This window comes from Canis aureus, chromosome 16 (genome assembly GCF_053574225.1).
Source record: "Canis aureus isolate CA01 chromosome 16, VMU_Caureus_v.1.0, whole genome shotgun sequence".
In the NCBI taxonomy this organism is placed as follows: Eukaryota; Metazoa; Chordata; class Mammalia; order Carnivora; family Canidae; genus Canis; species Canis aureus.
Genome location: NC_135626.1, coordinates 61,749,106 through 61,767,486, shown reverse-complemented (window position 1 = coordinate 61,767,486; position 18,381 = coordinate 61,749,106). Strand labels below are relative to the sequence as shown.

General features: G+C 55.5%; 1 protein-coding gene across 1 annotated transcript in view; it reads right to left on the bottom strand.

Moving 5' to 3' along the window:
* The window catches only part of CCDC40 (coiled-coil domain 40 molecular ruler complex subunit), a 40,085-nt gene that overhangs the window by 9,488 nt on the left and 12,216 nt on the right, over positions 1–18,381 (bottom strand). The window contains exons 8-14 of the mRNA XM_077854505.1: positions 15,600–15,757; positions 15,312–15,434; positions 13,232–13,353; positions 5,470–5,713; positions 5,209–5,391; positions 1,379–1,624; positions 287–500 (exon numbers count right to left, since the gene is read on the bottom strand). Coding sequence (XP_077710631.1) covers positions 287–500; positions 1,379–1,624; positions 5,209–5,391; positions 5,470–5,713; positions 13,232–13,353; positions 15,312–15,434; positions 15,600–15,757 — 1,290 coding nt within the window. The remainder of the gene's footprint in view (positions 1–286; positions 501–1,378; positions 1,625–5,208; positions 5,392–5,469; positions 5,714–13,231; positions 13,354–15,311; positions 15,435–15,599; positions 15,758–18,381) is intronic.

Here is an 18,381-nt window from a genome sequence, read left to right as displayed (position 1 = left end):
CGGAGTTGCTTCCGCACGTCTGCACCCCCAGCCAGGCTGCCCCGTCTTCGGCAGGACGGCAGGCCTTCCATGCTCCTTGCCCCGGGGGCACCTTTACACCTTTACTCCGTGCACTTAGCAAGCCCGGTACGTGTCCTCGGTATTTCCCGTGCCGGCGACGGGGCAACGGGCTCATGTTTATGAAGGGGGTTGCGAGCCTGTGGCTGGCTTTTGGGGCCTGGTGGAGGGCCGGGACCCCCCTCCCGGGGCTGAGCCGCAGGAGTCCCTGCTCGCGCCCCACGCTTACTCTCTACCCGCAGCTTCTTCTGCTCCAGGATGTGCACCTCCTTCCTGAACGTGTCCAGGGCCACCAGCTGTGCCTCCCGCTCCTGAGTGGCCTTCACCATCTCCTGCTGCAGGCGGAGCCACGTCACCTGGGCCTGCGTCACGTTGCTGTTGTGTTCTTCCATCAGCTTCGTCAGCCTCTTGATTTCAAGATCCAGGGGCCCCACTTCTTCCCCCTAAAAGTGATGGTCCCCGAAAAAGCAAAACGAGCCTCCTTGTTTTCCAAGGTGTGCTTTCCGGGAGGGCTGCGGAGGGCCAGGAGCCCTGAGGTCACGCATCTGTACGATGCCTGGGGGCATTTCCTCGGGGGCACCAGGGCTCCCCCCTCCCCGGATGCCCCCCGGCTCCCTGTGGGAGACCCTGTGGCCCCCTCTCCCCCGTGCCGCAGCCTTGAGGGGCCAAGGGCAGGGCTGGCAGGGCCTCCGTTACCCCAAAGGGGCTTTGGAGGTTTTATGAGCAGGTGGTCCAGGGCCGGGGTCTTGACTCCCTCGGCTTCCACTCGGGCTGCGGCTTTGCGAGGGCTCTCCGGTGTTCGGGTCTACCTGAGAGCGTGCCCCAGCGGGCCATCTTACGCCTAGACCTGGAGCCCCTGGGGGGGGGGGGCATGCGAGGGACACCTGGGTCTCCTATAGGACTTCAGGCCTCAAACTCATCAGACCACTTCACTCAGAGCAGCGGTCAGCGGGCCACGCCCCACCCACTGCCTTTGAGTGACAAGACAAAAAAAGAAAATTTTGTGTCCGCAGAAAGTCATATGGTCAAATTTCAGGGGCAACAGGTACGGCTTAGTCAAACACATCCGTTTACATATCACCAGCCTTTCTGGCCCGGACAGCAGGGGTGAGTAGCTTCGGCAGAGACCGTCTGGCCCCAAATATTGACTCTCTGGACCTCGACCAAGAAGGTTCGCCCGGCTTGGAGCGTTCCGCGCTGGTGCCACGTCACCCGCTGAAGGGGCCGGGAAAGGAGTGCCCCCCACCAAGGGCACTCATTTCTGAGTGTAAGGGGTTCCCGAGGTGGCCGGGCACAACCGCCAAGCAGCCCCCCGTCTTACCCCCAGCTCAGAGACCATCTGCTCCAGCTGCTTGTTGAAGAAGTTGATGAGGCCCTGCTTCCTCTCGATGAGGATGGTGCGCCTGGAGATCTCGTTCTCGCTGTTGGTGATGAGGTCGTTGACCTTTTTCACCTCCTTGTCCAGCTCGCCCAGCGTCTTCTGGTGCATGTCCAGCCTGCAGTTGGTGTTTGTGATGTTGAGGGTGGTCTGAGCTATGTCGCCGTCGATTTTGGAAAGATGTGTCACCTGAATTAGCAGAAGGAAACGTGTCTGGACATTCCTTTTTCCCTGGGCAGGGCTGGGTGGGTGGGCTGGGGCTCTAGGGGACAGGCCCGGCCTGTCATTTCCTTGAGCGTCTGCCACACGGTCAGCCTATCCTCCCTTACAGCCTTTACATATAAACCTCCCCTCCATCTTCCTCCCAAAACCAGAGACAGGACCACACTCTGCATGTAAGTTTGTAAGCCACTTTTTAATTAGCTAAATCTTTTTTTTAAAAGAGAGGTTTTATTTATTTATTTATTTGAGAGAGAGGAAGAGAGAGCACACGCAGAGGGAGAAGTGGGGAGCCCGATGTGGGGCTCGATTCCAGAACCCTGAGATCACGATCAGAGCCGAAAGCAGACACCTAACCACCTGAGCCACCCAGGTGCCCCCTGATTAGCTAAGTCTTGACCTCTGTGCTCATGTCATTTTCGATGGCTGCGTAATACTCCATTCTGTCTGTAACATAGGGAGGAGGTCAGAGTTGTCAGCACTCCTCCTTCGTCCTGTCCCACGGTTCTGGATTCGGTGCCCAGGGGCCGGCCGGGACAGCGGGTGGGTCCCGGTGAAGGACACCCATTCCTCCGCCTGCGGGCTTACGACCTATTCCAGCACTCCTGTTCTAAGAAATGCCGTGGCGAACACAACCACCTCTAGTTTGTACTCGGTGGGACAGAAAAAAAAAGTGTCCTTTAGCTGAAAAGTCAGACATGGTCGTGGAAATAAGGACTCTCACTGGGGTGTCACCTGCCACCCAGGCGGAGGCCCCCGACCCCGGGCTCTTGCCAACCCTGGGTTCTGGGGGGTGGGGGCTTCAGCCATGGCTGAGCGGCTGAAGGCTTCTCAGGGCACGCCCGCTGTCCTAAACGTCTTGACCAGCACCCCCCTGCCTCTCGTGGTGGCTCTCAGGATTCACTTGATCCCTCCCGTGACGGACGGAGGGTTTACTGCGAGGATATGTGTGAGAACCAGAGAGGGAGCCGCAGCAGGCACAGCCGCTCAGGCCCCTTTGGAAGTGGGGTCTTTGCGCGGGCTCTGGGCCTGCCCCGACCCTACCGTCCCAACCACCAGCTCTTGCCCATGCAAGTCCTCAGCTCTCTCCTGGCCCCTGGCTCCCGCCAGCTCCCCGTCCCCAGGGTCGTCTCAGCTCTGCCCCAAGGCCCTGCCCTCTCTGACCGGCCACCATGAGTGACTCGGCAGGACACCCAGCATTCCTCGGTTTTCCGCCAGGAGCAGGAGCTTCCAGGGTCTCGGTCACCCCGCTTCCCGTGCTAAGGCTCCTGAGCCCTGCGGCCCTAGGAGCTCAGGCGAAGCCACCTGTCTCTTTCTTCGCCAGGACCTTGTGGGATGGCCGGGTCTTCACGGGGGTTCCCCCCCCCTCCCCTGTGCTTGCTGCCCTACAGGGCTCCCATTCCTGAGCCTCTTTTGGGTCACCAGCCGGACACGCCCCTGCCTGGGACTGCGCCCCTCTGCTCCTGGACTGCCCACTCTCATTGAGACCACCCTGGCCTCTCCTGGAACGTCAGTGCTTGTCCTGAGCTGACCTGTAGACCCATGGGCGGCCCGTGCCTGGACCCCAGCTCCAGATTCTGGGGGGGTGGGGGTTGAGCAGTTTGGAAAAAGAGCCCCCCCTTTAAAGAGCCGGACTTGCCTCTCGGGCAGTCATGATAGATGAATTTGTGGGACCGAGAGTCTTTACTGCCCTCCGCTGGATGTCGGCGGTCTCGTGTGTACCACTGACCAGGAGGCTGGTGGCCCCCAGGCACAGCCTGGTGGAAGGGCCGGTGGCTTACTTCGCACACATTGTGCTCCTTAGCTTCTCCGGTACAGCCCGGGTCCCTAGTTTTGCTGCCCGCAGGTAGTCTTGCCCCCACATCCCAGAGAAAGGATGTGTGGGACGCCCCCAGCATCAGACAGGACCTCCCAGGGGGACCCAACTGAGTACAGCCCTGTCTTCCCGCTTCCTTGCTATACCCAGGCCAGGAGCAAGCTGCCCTCCAGGGGAGGGAGGGGATGGGACGCCTCAGGCTGTGCCCAGGTAGACAGCAGTCCCACCCTCCCGGGAGGACAGGTGAGCCCCACCAGCTGGGCCTCCACCTGGCCAGTATCCACCTGCCAACGGTGGCGATCGATCGCTGGCATTTAGGGGCACTGCCTCCGGCGCCCCAGCCACTGTGCTCTCATTGGGATGAACGTTAGATTTACCCCAAAGCCTGCCAGGTGTCTCATATGAGGAAAGAGGGCAGGCAAAGGCCAGGATCATGTGGGAACAGGACTCACGCTCTCACCCTAAGGCTGGGAGTGTCCCACGTCCCCTGCATCTCTCACCCCTCAGATGGAAGCTTCCAGTGGGCTGGAGAGCAAGGAAATACGTCTGTGGCACTGCTGCTGCACGCAAGCAGGCCGAATGGGCCACTGCTCCTCCTGAGACTTGAGGGGGCCCGTGGGGCAGGCTGTCTGCTGGGGTGTGCTCTAGGCCTCCATGGGGTCCTCAAGAGGGCCCACTGAGGCAGGGGACGCCAGAGGGGGTCACACCGCCAGAAGAAGCAAAGAAGGAAGGATTCACATAAGGAACTGCTTTTTTGAAGGACACAGGGACCCCCGACCACAGCTCAGAGTGAAGCAAGACCCCTGGGAGAGCAGGAGAGGACTCCGGTTGCGGGGAGGGGTGGGGGGCTGCCCAGGCCAGGATGGCCAGGCTCAGCGGGACACAGGCTCCGCCTCCCCTACCCTTTGACCAGGGTTTCTGATGTAGCAGCTGCTCCTCCGAAGTGTGGACAAAGGTATATGGCCGGCATGCTCAGTGCCGAGTTGTTTATGATGTTTAAGATCTATAAACAACTTGAAGTGAGAATTTTTAGGCAAAATACATACATTTGTATGATGAGATGTCATGCAGAAAGTGTAGGTTTTTGAGGACCATTTCATGGAAATGTTGTGTTCAAAGTAAAATAAAACAGTATCTACACCGTGAGAAAATTTGTGGAGTCCTACACTTACTATCTGCGCACTTTTCTCTGTATGTTATTTCAGTAAAATTAATGAAAATGAATTAGAATAGACTTAAAACCAATACATGAAAAGAGCCCTATGTGGTTTAAGGTGTGTGCAATCCATGTGTTTGTGTGTGTTTGCACGAGTGTGTGAGTACAAGTGTGTTTGCATGTGTGCATTGGCTCACGTGTGCATCGGGATGGGATGTTTATATGCATGTGTGTTTGCGCGTGACCTTGTGTGTGCACATATTCGGTCGCGTGCGTGAGGATGAGCGTGTGTGTTCAGGAAAAGTTCCAGAAGGAAATATACTCAACTGTTAGGGGAGGTTATCTCTGGACGGTGGGATCATAGATGTCTTATTTTCCTCTTTGTGCCTCTGTATTTCCAGGTTTTCTACAACAGAAGTGCTTGCTTCTACAACTAGCACAAAGTGAAAAGTGAGCAGACACGCTGAGGGCCCCTCGCTCACCCGGCTTCCTCTGAGTGCGCTCTGTTGGGTCTGAGCGCTGCCTCTCTGCCCGCCACCCAGGCGCTCGGCCCCTGCGGCCGTAGTGCGACCGGGCACGTACCAGGTTAGTCTTTTCCTTCTGGAGCTTCAGGATGAGCTGGTGGAAGTACTTGGTCATCTTGTTGGAGGTCATGTGCTCCTGCAGCTTCTCCACGATGGAGGCGTCCATCCTCCTCCTCAGCTCTAGCTCGTGCTGGATGGCCTGGTGGACGGACTGCAGCTCACCCGTGGTGGCCGTGCACTCCTGGAAAGGAAGGGACAGGCGGGCGCTGGGGGGGAGGCCGCAGGGACACGCCCCGCGGGCTGGGGGACCCGGTCGTACCACTTGGGCCTTGCCCAGCGCGTCCTCCGTGGCCTGCAGCGCCAGGCGGTAGGTGTTGAACTCGTTCTGCAGCGCCTCCAGCTTGGTCAGGCACTGCGTGGTCAGTTTCTGCATCAGGTGGGTTTCCGTCTCCTCGCGGTTCAGGATGCTTGCCAGCTTCTCGTTCTTCTCTTCCTCCTTCATGATGGATTTCTTGTAGGCCTCGATCTCACTGTCGATGGACATGATCTGGTGCTGGCACTCGCTGCCGGGATGGAGAGAGCGAAGCTGGGGCATCAGAGCGCCCAAGCCCGTGGCTGTGCCAGGTGGGGGGGACCTCGCCCAATGGAGGACAAATGGGAGGCCAACTCTTGCTAGTAGCCAATCTCCTAGCACATTGGCAGAGTCATTGCCCATTTTGAGTCCAAGACTCTTCTAAGACAGGGTAAGGGTGAAGGGCCAGGGGGCTGAGGCACTGTCCTCGGGGGGCCTGATCCACCCACTGTCACTGGTCAGGAGAGCAATCCTGGAAAGGGAGGGTGCTATGCCAGTTTCACGTGTGCACTGGAACTCAGGGCACTCAAGCAGCACGCCCCATGGCCACAGTGCACCACGTGTCATTTCCCCTCTGGGCACTGGCTGTGCAAGTACCTGTCACTAATGTCAAGTCAAACATATGGTGCTGGATGATGGTGCTGGGTGATGGAAGCAGAATTTTCGTTTGTGTGTGAGATATTGTTTCCCTTCATTCTGAGACGTCCTGCTGCTGTGCTACACACAGCCCTTTCTCCACCTGTAGTATCCTACCCTTCGACTAAGTTCTCACTCAAAATATCAGAAAATGCTTTCTCCCTTGAACCGGAATAACACCTTCCACATTTTTCTCACGTCTATACCCAGGCCTTCAAATCTCTTCCCAGGCAACCAGCTATTTCTTCGACATCTTTCCAGATCTATTTCATGCTTCCTTAAGCATTATATTTGTCTGTGAAACAGCTACGAATAGCAGTTTAGTAGATCCTCTTCTGCACCTTACTTCGTCTTGTGTTATCTGAGAAATATTCAATAGCAGCGCACACAGGAATCGCCTTGGTTCTTCTCAATGACCAGGTCTCAGTGATGACCCTGCCATAATTTAAGCACCCTCATGATACACAATTAGGCTCTTCCCAGTTTTTTGGCCTTTTTTTTTTAAATTTCAAGTGTAGCAATAAACATCTGTACATAGTTTTTAAAAGATACCGGGGAGATATGCCATGTTTATTAAGCAGAAGATTCAATATTGTTAAGGTGTTAATTCTCCCCAAGCACATCTATGGACTCAACACAATTCCAATTACAATCCCAGGAAGTATATATATATATATATTTTTTTTTTCCCCCAGAAATTGACAAACTACTTCTAAAATTTATATGGAAATCTACAGGACCTCAAATAGCCCAAAGAACTTTGCAAGAGAAGTGCAAGGACTCCCACTACCCAAGTTTAAGGCTTTCTATAAGGCTATGGCTATCAGGACTATGTGGTATTGGTGAAACAACAGATAGATGGATGGGACACAACAAGGAGTCCACAGATAGGCACACCAACACGCACACACACACATGACTAATTGATATTTGACAAAGGTGACATGGTATTTCAATGGAGAGTGGTGCTGGGGCTGCTGGAGACTGGCACACAAACAGACTGACCTTGGGTCTCATGTCGTGACAGACATAACCATGGGAGGGCCATGTACCCACATGGAAGAGCTTAGCAGAAGACAGAAGAAGGAAACTTCATGATGGGTCAGGCAAAGATTTCTTGGAGAGGACATAAAAAGCATGAGCTATGAAAAAAAAACCCTAATTAATCGGCTTCATCAACATTTAGAGTCTCTGCTCTTCCAAAGTCACCGTTGTGAGAGTGAGAAGACAAAGCCACAGACTGGGAGAAAAGAGAGGACTTGTATCTAAGAACACATCAAGTCTTGTAACTCAGTAAGATGAACCACTCAGTTTAAAAATGAGCAAAAGAAGGGATATGGGTGGCAGATAAGCCTGAGAAGATGCTCAACATCATTAGTCATTTGCGTTAGAAATGCAAATTTAAACTCCGTGTGATACCACGATTCAGCTACTAATGGCTGAATTTAATGGCTAAAATTAGAATGATTGACAATACCAAGTGTTGGTGAGGACGGGGGAGTAACTGGGAATCTCGCCCACTGCTGTGGGGCGGAGGGGAAATGCAAAATGGAACAAACCAAATTGGAAAATGCACTGGCGGTTTGTTATCATGTAAAATATGCGCTAACCAGCAATCCCATGCCTGGGCGTTCGCCCAGGAGAAATGGACTCACACGTGCACGCCGAGACCGGTACATGCTGTCACCATAGCTCTCCCCATGACACCCCCAAACTGGAAGCAATGGGAGGTCTGTCAACTGGGGACCTGAGGAACACAGTGGCGTGCTCTTCAGCAAGAACAGGAGACAAACTGATCTTGCAACATCCCACGTGGGGATGAAACTCAGAAGCAGCGAGCTGAGTGGAAGAAGCCAGACGGGAAAAGCTGCAGGCCGCGTGATTCCATTTGCAGGACATCCTGGAAAGGACAGGGCTGGAGGGGCGTTCGCCGAGTGGCCGGAGGTGGGGAGAGGATGCTGGCTTTGGGATGGAGGAAGCGGCCCATTCTGCGGTGGGCACGGGGGTACTTGCCTCCGTCCATTTGCCAAACTCACAAAGCTGTGCACTGAAGGAGAACTTTTATACATAAGAAATTTGTACATAAATTAGCCTCAATAAACCCAACTAAAAATGAAACGCTACTCATTTTCTTTTTTAGGAAGTAGCAGCCTTATAAATGTCTAAAATCCGACAATAAAAATAAGACGTCCAATTTAAAGAGACGCAGTCACAAATTGCACGACAGAAGTCTGAACACGCGGCGAGACATACGCAAGGGAGAAGAGATGCCTGTGAGTGCCCAAAATGCTAATAAATTGCCATTGTCACCAAAGGAAGAGGACAGTGGTGTTGTAAACCGTTCTCTTTGTTTTTCACGTTTCCTGGAATGTGATTACTGATCCTCGATAAAAGTTATTTTTTAAAAAAAAGCAAAAAACAAGCTTTAACGGGGTGCTTGGGTGGCTCAGTGGGTTGACTCTTGGTCTCAGTCAGCTCAGGTCTTGACCTCAGGGTCGTGAGTCTGAACCCCCACGTTGGGCTCCACGCTGGGCGTCCATACAATGGAGTCAGTATATATGATTTATCATGGTTCCTATGGGGTGGTAGGGATGAAACTCGGTGGGATTAAGCTCAAGAGAGATTAGAAAGAGTTTCTGGAAAAGGTCTTATCTTGCCCTAGACATGAAAGACAACCCATGGAGACCTTGGATACTCCAGCCGCCATGTTGAAAAACAAGCCCTGCCCTGGGCTTCATGCTGGGTGTAGAGCCTACTGGACAAGTAATAATAATTTTAAAAAATTAAAATTTGGCAGCCAGGTTGGCTCAGCAGTTTAGCGCTGCCTTTGGCCCAGGGCATGATCCTGGAGAGCCGAGATCCAGTCCCGTGTCAGGCTCCCTGCATGGAGCCTGCTTCTCCCTCTGCCTGTGTCTCTGCCTCTCTCTCTCTCTCTCTCTCTCTCTCTCTCTGTGTGTCTTTCATGATTTAATAAAATCTTTAGAAAAAATTAAAATTAAAAAAAAAAAAATTAAAATTAAAAATATACTTTAAAAACTTACTTGATTAACAGACAACTATAGAAAAAAACCAACACAACAGAACGACACCGGTGCAATCTAGAGCACGGCCCGTGCGCCTGGGCCTGATCCCTTCAAGGGTTTCAGAGGGAATCTGCTTGGGGGTCTGGAGGCATCTCTGCTGCAGCCCAACATCCCGGGGCAGGGGGCTCTGCACCAGGCCGTCCCTGCATTTCCCTTCGGGAAGTAAGACAAGTCTGCCGGCAGGGCGCCAGGAGACCCAGGTGTGCCCCCCGCCCCGAGGGAGTGTAAGGTGTAGCTGGCGGCCACCCCTCCCGAGGCTAAGCCCCGTATGGTCTGTGGTTTCTGCCTCTTTTGAGAGATGTTTCCTTTGAAAATATGACTTCTGGTTTTTACTGTGGTCTCAACCATGATTATTCACCTGTGGCTGGAACTTCGTCCCTCACGTTGCAAACACTCAATGGCTAGCCATGGTCTTTAAAGTGTCTTTATATTTTTTTAAGGTTTTATTTATCCCTGAGAGACACAGAGAGAGAGGCAGAGACACAGGCAGGGGGAGAAGCAGGCTCCCTGCGGGGACCCTGACGTGGGACTCGATCCCGGGACTGTGGGGTCACGGCCTGAGCTGAAGGCAGATGCTCAACCGCTGAGCCACCCAGGTGTCCCTTTAAAGTGTCTTTAAAGTGACCACCGGTCCAGAGGTCACATACGGGCTTTCCCCGGGGCCGCTGGGTCCAGATCAGTGGGGTGTTCCGACCGGCCTCCACGAGCCCTGCTGGACAGCTGGCCTCTCGGCCTCCCCCAGCGCGATGGAGTGTGGCGTTAGAGCAGTCCCGGAAGGCCTCGCCGCACCCCTTCGTCTGGGGGCACATCTTGAATGGATGCTGTCTGCGCCGTGGCCCCGGGTTATCCTCGGCAGGGATGCGGTGCCACCTGCCAGACCCCAGCCGAGGGAGGCCCGGTGGGGCCGCTGTGCCAGGGCCCACGTCCGCTCACACCACACGCCCTTCCACTGCTCCCTCCTCTTCTGGCAAATCCAGGTCATGAGAGAGCCGCCCTCCAAGGGCCGGCGGGGCCACGCCAGGCGCAGCTGAGCACGGGGCTGTCAAATCCCATTATTATTGCTTGGCTCTGAGCTCCACACCTGACCTGCCGCCGGACCCCACCCCAGGCTGTCAGGAGAGCGCCTCTGCCGCCCGTCCCTCTGCGGGAATGAAAGCAAAGGAGTGTGGACGGCGTAGAGGCCAAGGCTCCAGCCCTCCTGCAGCAGGCGCTGTGGGCCTGGTAACGAGACCGAGCCACACGGGTCGACCTCCCCCGTGTTTTCATGACAGTGCGCGGTGGCCCAGCAGGCAGGCACAGACAGGAAACGCTCCAACTTTCGGCCAAACGTGCAGCTCGTGGATGAGACCCACGGGCAATATTGCGGTGCCCCTGCCCCAAGCACCGGGAGATCGGATCTTCTAAGAGTTAAACTGTAGACTCGGCGTCGATGCAGAGATTGTCCCCAAGAAGAGGAAGAGCAGAATTTGGCTGGAACCTGATTGAGGGCGTCATGTTATCAGGAAAAGTCACACGGGTGTCAGAAGGGAGGACGGGTGGGCGGGGGAAGGCAGGGGCCCGTCGAGGCAGGAGCGGCCAAAGGCAAGTGCGTGGATGGACTGCGGGTGCTCTGGGGAGACGCAGGAGGTCGGCGGGGCCCGGGGCCCCGACATTCCCCGAGCAGCGACCCGCTTGTCCCCGGCCCTGTGCTCCTTCCCATGGGTGAGACTCTGCTGGTCAAGGGTCAAACATCAGTCCCTCGGTGCTCACATTTCCCAGTGGACGCCGGACCTTGGCATTCTCACTCTCAAGTCAGCCTCTGCTAAGCTCCATTCCTGTGAACTGACCCCGAGGACACAGATGCACTCGAGACACGATGGCAAACCCTGGCTTCTGGACCCGGGGACTCCCCAGGGTAAAGGGTCCCGCCACGCCCAGACCACGACAGGGTTGCTGGCCTCACACCGGGCGACCCGGCCATCAGCCAGGACGCCACGACCTTCCTGCATCTTCCAAAACGGACTCTACGCTACGGGCTGGTATTTGCCATTTCCTGCAGCCGCTGAGCCGGCCTGGCATACGTGCGGCGGGATTCTGTTTTGGGACGGCCTAACCTTCGGTTAAACTGCTCAGATCGCCTCCTTCAGCCCTATGCGGACACAGATGGTGCGTCTCTGCAGTTACAGTTCGCAGCTCTCACGGTGTCCCACAGGGGAACGTGTCTTGAAGATGGACCTCATCCTCTGGGGCCGCGTGTGGTTATAGGAGGGACAGCTGGACCAGACGGCGGCTACTCGTTAGGGCTGTGGTGTGTGTGCGTGCACGCGTGAGCACTATTTGACTAAGCTATCCTCCCAACCTACCATGCCCATGTATTCTAAAAACATGGTATTGGGCAGCCCGGGTGGCTCAGCGGTTTAGCGCCGCCTTCAGCCCAGGGCAGGATCCTGGGGTCCTCTCTCTCTGTGTGTCTCTCATGAATAAATAAATTAAATAATTAATAAATAAAATAAAATAAATAAAATAAAAACATGGTATTTCAGGAGGTGGCTGGCCGGCCCAGTCCTTACAGCATGTGACTCTTTTCTTTTTTCTTTTTTTTTTTTAAGATTTTATTTATGTATATCAGAGAGAGAGAGAGGCAGAGACACAGGCAGAGGGAGAAGCAGGCTCCATGCCGGGAGCCCGACGTGGGATTGGATCCCGGGACTCCAGGATCATGCCCTGGGCCAAAGGCAGGTGCCAAACCGCTGAGCCACCCAGGGATCCCCAGCATGTGACTCTTGATCTTGGGGTCATGAGTTTGAGCCCCACGTTAGGTGTATAGTATTACTTAAAAATAAACATCTTAAAAAATTAAAATAAAAAATAAAAAAAAGAGAGTAAAAGACAAGAGTGCTCAAAAACATGATTTTTTTTCACATTAGTCAGATGGGTGCAGTCCAAACGTGTAACATGCCGAGCTCTCCCTGGGCTCTGGAACGCCACCGTGGGCTGACGCGGTAGCAGCCTCCTGGGATAGTACTACCTGCAGATCTGAGCATGTACGTCCCCCAGAACTTCAGGCCCGACAGAGAGGATAATGATGGAGCATGACGTAAAACACAATAATCCTGGATGTAGATACACGCCACAGCACCAGTGAAGCAGGTGTGGGTCACCCACCCGCCGCCCAGACGCAGCCCGGCGGCACCAGGAGAGGGAGGAACCAGCAGTCTCCATGCTCAGATTTGGAAAGATCTCCAGGGCACGACAGCCAACGAGCCAAGCCAGGAGCCCTGCAGTGTGCGCGTCTCGTTTTTTTTGTTTTGTTTTTTGTTTTTTTTCCTAATCATTAGGCCCAAAACGGAAAGTGTCTCCTACTGTCAAACCCCGGGCCCCGTGCTGTGGAGCTGACAAGCGGTTCGTGCACTGCTCCTCCCTGTCCTCCCCGGGTGGGCGCGGGGCGCGGGGTGCGACCTCCTGGCGCCGCACCTGGGGCCCCATCACTCGGGGGGGTTGGGAACTTAGGGCAGCGCTGGGCCCTGGACCCCCTGTCCCTGACAGCCCAAGCCACACAGAAGGGAGCGAGGGGTCTGCAGGAGGGTCCTCTTCCTTCCCCCCCACTGCAGGGAGTTTAGGTCAGGGTCCCGGTGGCAGGCGTCGCGGAACAATCGCCCAGGGAGGGTTTCCACACGCATGGGGTGGAAAGCAAAGCGGAGGGAGACCTTTCTCTCCCAGACGTAAATACCCCTCTCTCCTCCTCACACTCTTTCCCCTAATCCTCCCAGGAAGCCTGATCAGAGAGCTCTGCTGCTCCTGGTACCACGGAAAGTTTGAAAAGACTTCAGAAGCCTTGAATGTTGGTGAACGACAGGGAGCTCTGGGCGTCGAAGCGGGGTTGCAGGGCTGCAGGTACAGCCCTTTGTCCCAGCAGGTCCAGTGGGATGGGCGCCCACCTGGGAGGCCCACCTGGGAGGATGTGGGGGCCCAGCAGTATGTACCTGCCGCCCTGAGCCCCCGGCCCCTCCGGGGTGCGGGTGCGCCCATACCTGAGCGCCTCCTGGATAGTTCTGTGGGCCTCGTCGCGATGCTTCATGCCCACCAGGCAGGTGGCCCACTGCTGCAGGATGTGCCTCTTCTCCATGTTAATGGCATCGATCTCTGTGCAGGCCTGCAGTGGAGAGAGGGTTTTTTTTTTTTTTTTTAAGACTACTTATTTATTCATGAGAGACACAGAGAGAGGCAGAGACACAGGCGGAGGGAGAAGCAGGCTCCATGGGGAAGCCCAATGCGAGACTCGATCCAGGGACCCCGGGATCACACCCTGAGCTGAAGGCAGGCGCTCAACCCCTGAGCCACCCAGGCGTCCCACTTGTGGGGTTTTGAATGTGCGACATTTTTACTTGTGTGCATCTTCAGTAGTTTCCTTGGGATGAAGCCCAGGTGGTATTTGGGAGGGGCTGCGGAGTTTTTGGGTGGGGTGGGAGGCTGCAGGGAAGGGCCACCCCTCTGTCGCTGCTTCCTCTTGGCGAGCCTGGTAGGATCGGTCCCTGCCAGGCCCTTGCTCTCAGCGGTTCCTCATCCGTTGGTTCACGGATGTCTGTGGCGCACCTGCTGTGTCAGGTGCAGGAAGGCAAAGTGGAGAGAACACAGGGCGGCCCTGCCTTGGTGGGGGGGACACCCCCAGCAGGGAGGGGGCAGGAGGCCCGGAAGGAGGTCAGGAGAGGAAATGTTACAGCATTGTGTGGATGTCCATCAGGCACACAGTAGAACAGGGCTTGGGGGGCTTCTCACTGTTTTGCACAATCTCTCCCCCCCACCAGCCTGTCTTTCCCTGGTGGGTCTCCCATCTTTTCGTTTTGTTGCTGGTGCCCTTGACCCGCAGGCGCCATGGTCCGTGTGCCTCACCCTCCCCGTCTGCTCTGTTAGAGGGTCTGCTCTCGGGACTGTGCTTACAAAAGCCTCTGCCGCTCCGGATTTTAAAAAATATATATATTTTTTTCTTTTCTTCCAGTACATTTTCCCCATTTAAATTCTTGATCCCATCTGGAATTTATTTTAGTGTCTGGTATGAGGAAAAGGTTTAATTTTCCCCCAAATGATTAACCAAACGTCCTTCCTGCATTGTGCACGATTCGCTTGCTCTCCGCTAATTTATAACCCACTCGAGTTTTATGTAAACGTTTGCTTCCTCCAGGGCTCCACTCATGGGCCACCGTGGCCTGCCAGTCTGTCCCCCGACTCCGGGAACACATTACTTTACCTGCCAGGGCTTAGTAGCAGGTAATGTTTGGTGGGGCGATGCGAGGGTGACCCTCCACCCGGGTGTGTCCGGGGCTCTGCTGGCTTTGGCACAGGAAGTCCCATGTCTCAGGAAACCCCTCAGTTCTGGGCAAAAACGTGTCATGAACTTCCCTTCCCAAACGATTCCTGTCCATTCCCCTGAATTTATGCTTCAGATAAACCTAAGAGTCTCTCTGCTAATTAAAAACCGCCTCTCACCCCCCCCCCCGAGATTCTGATTAGAACACACTCTAGAGGGGCCCCAGGGTGGCTCAGTGGTTGAGCGTCTGCCTTCAGCTCAGGGCGTGACACCGGGGTCCCGGGATCGAGTCCCACGTCGGGCTCCCTGTGAGGAGCCTGCTTCTCTCTCTGCCTGTGTCTCTGCCTCTCTCTCTCTGGGTCTCATGAATAAATAAAATATTTCAAAAAAATAAAACAGAACACACTCTAGGTGCACAGGCTGGAGAGCCTGGGCCGCTCTCCCCTATGAACCAAGGTGTGCCTGTCCCTTTGTTCAAGCATTTTCTTTTCCCCAATAACAGCGGCTTGTTTCCTTTGCTTTGTTCTGGACACATGACTGCAGACAGTTGTTCACAGATTTACATAAACAAACAACAAAGGCCCGGCAACGTTGCTTCCTAGCGTGGGCCTCTGACCACGACGCTGCACCGAGTCCCTCCCACCCGCCGGCGGCCCCGGGGTCAGCATCGTCAGGGAGACACGCGGCCATGGGGGAGCGGGCGGGCTGAGTGGGGTGCAGGGTGTCAGCCATGCACCTGGCCCTGGGGTGCTCTGGGCCGGCGCCGCGAGGCGGGCGAGGCGGGCACTAGGCGGCTGCTCTCCTACCTCGCTCACGGCTTTCCTGAGAGCCCGTGTGTCCTCGGCCTGCGCGTAGCTCTGAGCCTCCAGCAGGGCGATCTGCTCCTGCAGCTGGTTGGCTTTGGTGGTGAGCTGGTCCACGTGAAGGTCCTGGGGAGCGAGACCACGGGCCGCTCCAGGATCCGCCCCCACCAACCCCGACCCCCGCCAGAGACCCCGGGGGCTGTGGTAATTCACGCGGGAGGCAGAGCAAAGGGGCTTTCGGGAAACGGAGGGTTTGGTGGTGGCTGCACCTGCATCGAATCTGCACAATACCTGCTGCTGCTTCTCCACCTCGGCCCGTGTGCGCGCCACCTCTGACTTCTTCACCACTTGCTTCATGACGCGGATGTCGTCGCGCACGTCCTGGTCTATGTTCTGCATGTAGAAGAGGTGCAGAGCCAGCCTCTCCAGCTCGGCTTGCAGAGCCGCCACTGTGGGGGGAGGACGGGGACGACGGCTGCTCAGCACCTCGCGCGTGGCCACGGGGCCCGGGGCCCCCCTGCACGTTCCCCTCCTGCCTTGTGGGCCGAGCCTGGGAACCCGCTCCTAAGCCACCACGACCCCGACTTTGCCATCGAAGCCCTACAGTCTAATTGGAGAGACAAAAACGTAGGCAATCCACGGCCAGCAAGAGCAACCAGCGCCTCACTGCCCCCCGTGTCCGAGGCGCCCCTGGGGTCCAAGGCCCTGCTGAGACCCGGAGGCTGGGAGGCCCCGTGCTAAATTTTACAGATTTCTTACCGCTCAGTGGTTGGCAGTCTTAGGTAGAGCCCTACATCCTGAGGGGAAACCCGCCGGAGGGGGTGCAGGGCTCCGCCAGAGGTCCCCCCCATATGCAAATGGCCACATGGGGCGCAGGCCGGGAGCACCCAAGCTGTCCTCGTAGGCCCGGCACTACCCACTCCCCGACTCAGAGCCAGACGGCAGATTTCCATGCACTGCTTGGAGGGGACCCCACTCCGAGGAACTGACTCCTTTTAACAAAACTCACAGGAGATGGAGTTAGAAGGCCAGATTACCCATTCATTCGGGGAGCTAACCCTCCAGCGACAGCATTTGCTCCCTCGCATGGAGCGTTCCTTTCTAAGTGGATTGGCCCACGCAGAAGATGGATTTGTAGAATATTTGTAGAATATATTCTACAAATATATAAATTCACCGTGCTGGGTGGCAGGTGTCCTCAAAGGGTTGCAGCTTAACCCTGAAACACATTATTTTGCACCCGAGGGGACTGTAAAAATCCCACCGAGGGAGAAGTCTCTGGGTCCTGCATGGGTAGGAACTATGGGGGTGGGGGGAGGCGCCAGGGAGAGCGAGGGAGGGCGCGGGAGGCCTCGGGTTGGCCCGGGCAGGCCGCGGCGAGGACTGCTTTTGGAGATGGGGTCTCTACAGAGATAATAACCGTAAAGTGAGGTCACGTGAGGGGGGCTAACCCCTCTCGGCTGGTGTCCTCACGAGGACAGGCGATCAGGACACAGATGCGGCCACAGGGAAAAGGCGGTGGCGGCGGGAAGCCCAGGAGAGAGGCCTCGGGAGGAACCGGCGCGCTGCCCACGCCTGGACCTCGGCACCCCTCGGCCCCGACGGCCGCCCGCGCTGACCGAGCACCGCACCCAGCCTCCTGAAACATGCGGGAGCCCTGCTGCCCCCCGGGGCCCTGAGTTCCACCTGCTTTGCTTCGGTGGCTGGTTGAGTAACTACAAGTCCGTATTCCCAACGTTTGTTTACGTTTGCATTCTTCTCAGATCAGTGGAGTTGAACCTGGTTTTACTGTTTTAATGACCGTGTTTGTCCCTCCTCCAAGTCCCCGCACACACTGCTACTGGGACGCTCGTCTCTCCTTGCTCGGCGTCGAAGAAGTCTTGACGCAGTAAAGGCAGGGGAACGGAACTTGAGAATGGCTCCCGTGGCCTTCGGGTCCTGCTGAGCCCCCCCCTCCCCCCGCGACCATGTCGCGTTATCCGTCCCAGGGGAAGTTGCCAGGTGGGCCTGGCCTAAGCAGGCGAGCCCTCCAGAAGCAGAGTGTCAAAAAAGGAAGTGAGGGAGATTGGCAGGGTGAACGGGATCCTCTAAGAGGGGAATTGTCTGCAAAGCTGGCTTGGAGAGGGAAGGGGCCAGACAGTCTCCAGGAGCTGAGAGCCGCCCCCACCCCGACAGCCCACGAGGAAGCAGGACTTCGGTCCTGCAGCTGCAAGGAGCTGAATTCTGTCAACGACATGAACGAGCCCGGAGTTGGATTTTCCCGGGTGTTCACAAGAGAACCAGCCAACCAGCACTTAGGGTGCAGCCTCGGGATGCCCACGGGGGGCGGGGGGCCCAGCCAGACCTCTGACCTCGAGCCGTGTGAGCGCCCAGATACACCCGCTTGTTTCAAGCCTCGAAGTCTGTGGGAATTTATTTCCCGGCAACGGAACCATGACACAGAACACATGGAGGTTGTCACTGATGTGCCAGTGGGGTCCCCCCTGCCCCAATTTGTGTTTGTCTTCTGACTTTGTCGTGCTTCTTGATATGTTTTTATGTTTTCATAGGAGCAACACTGTCAAACTCCTCCACTCTGGCCTCCGTACTTTCACATCACGCTTCTGGAGACCTGCCTCGCCCCAAAATTATTTTAAAAAACCAAAACAAAAACACAACAATCTTCCGTATTCTTCTAACGTTTCTGTGATTTCCTTAAATATTCATAGTAGCTGATTTTACTTTATTTATTTACTTACTTATTTTTGGTAGCTGACTGTATTTTGTACAGTGTGAAATAGGGGTCTGGGTATTTATTTTCAGGAGACCGAACAGTCAAAAAAAATATATAGTGGTTTAAAAAGGCAGTCTGTACATATATATAATTTGCAGTAAATAGCTAAATTCCCACGTGAGTTTCTTGGTATCCTCTGCTCTCCACCATTGATCCGAATGCCTGTTTTTTTTGTTTTGTTTTTTTTTTCCTTCAGTGCCGTCCTGATTTTATTGCTGCCGACTGATACCGTGTTTTGATACCCGATAGGACAATTTTCCTTCATTATCTTCCCTTTTCAAATTTTTCTTGGGTATTCTT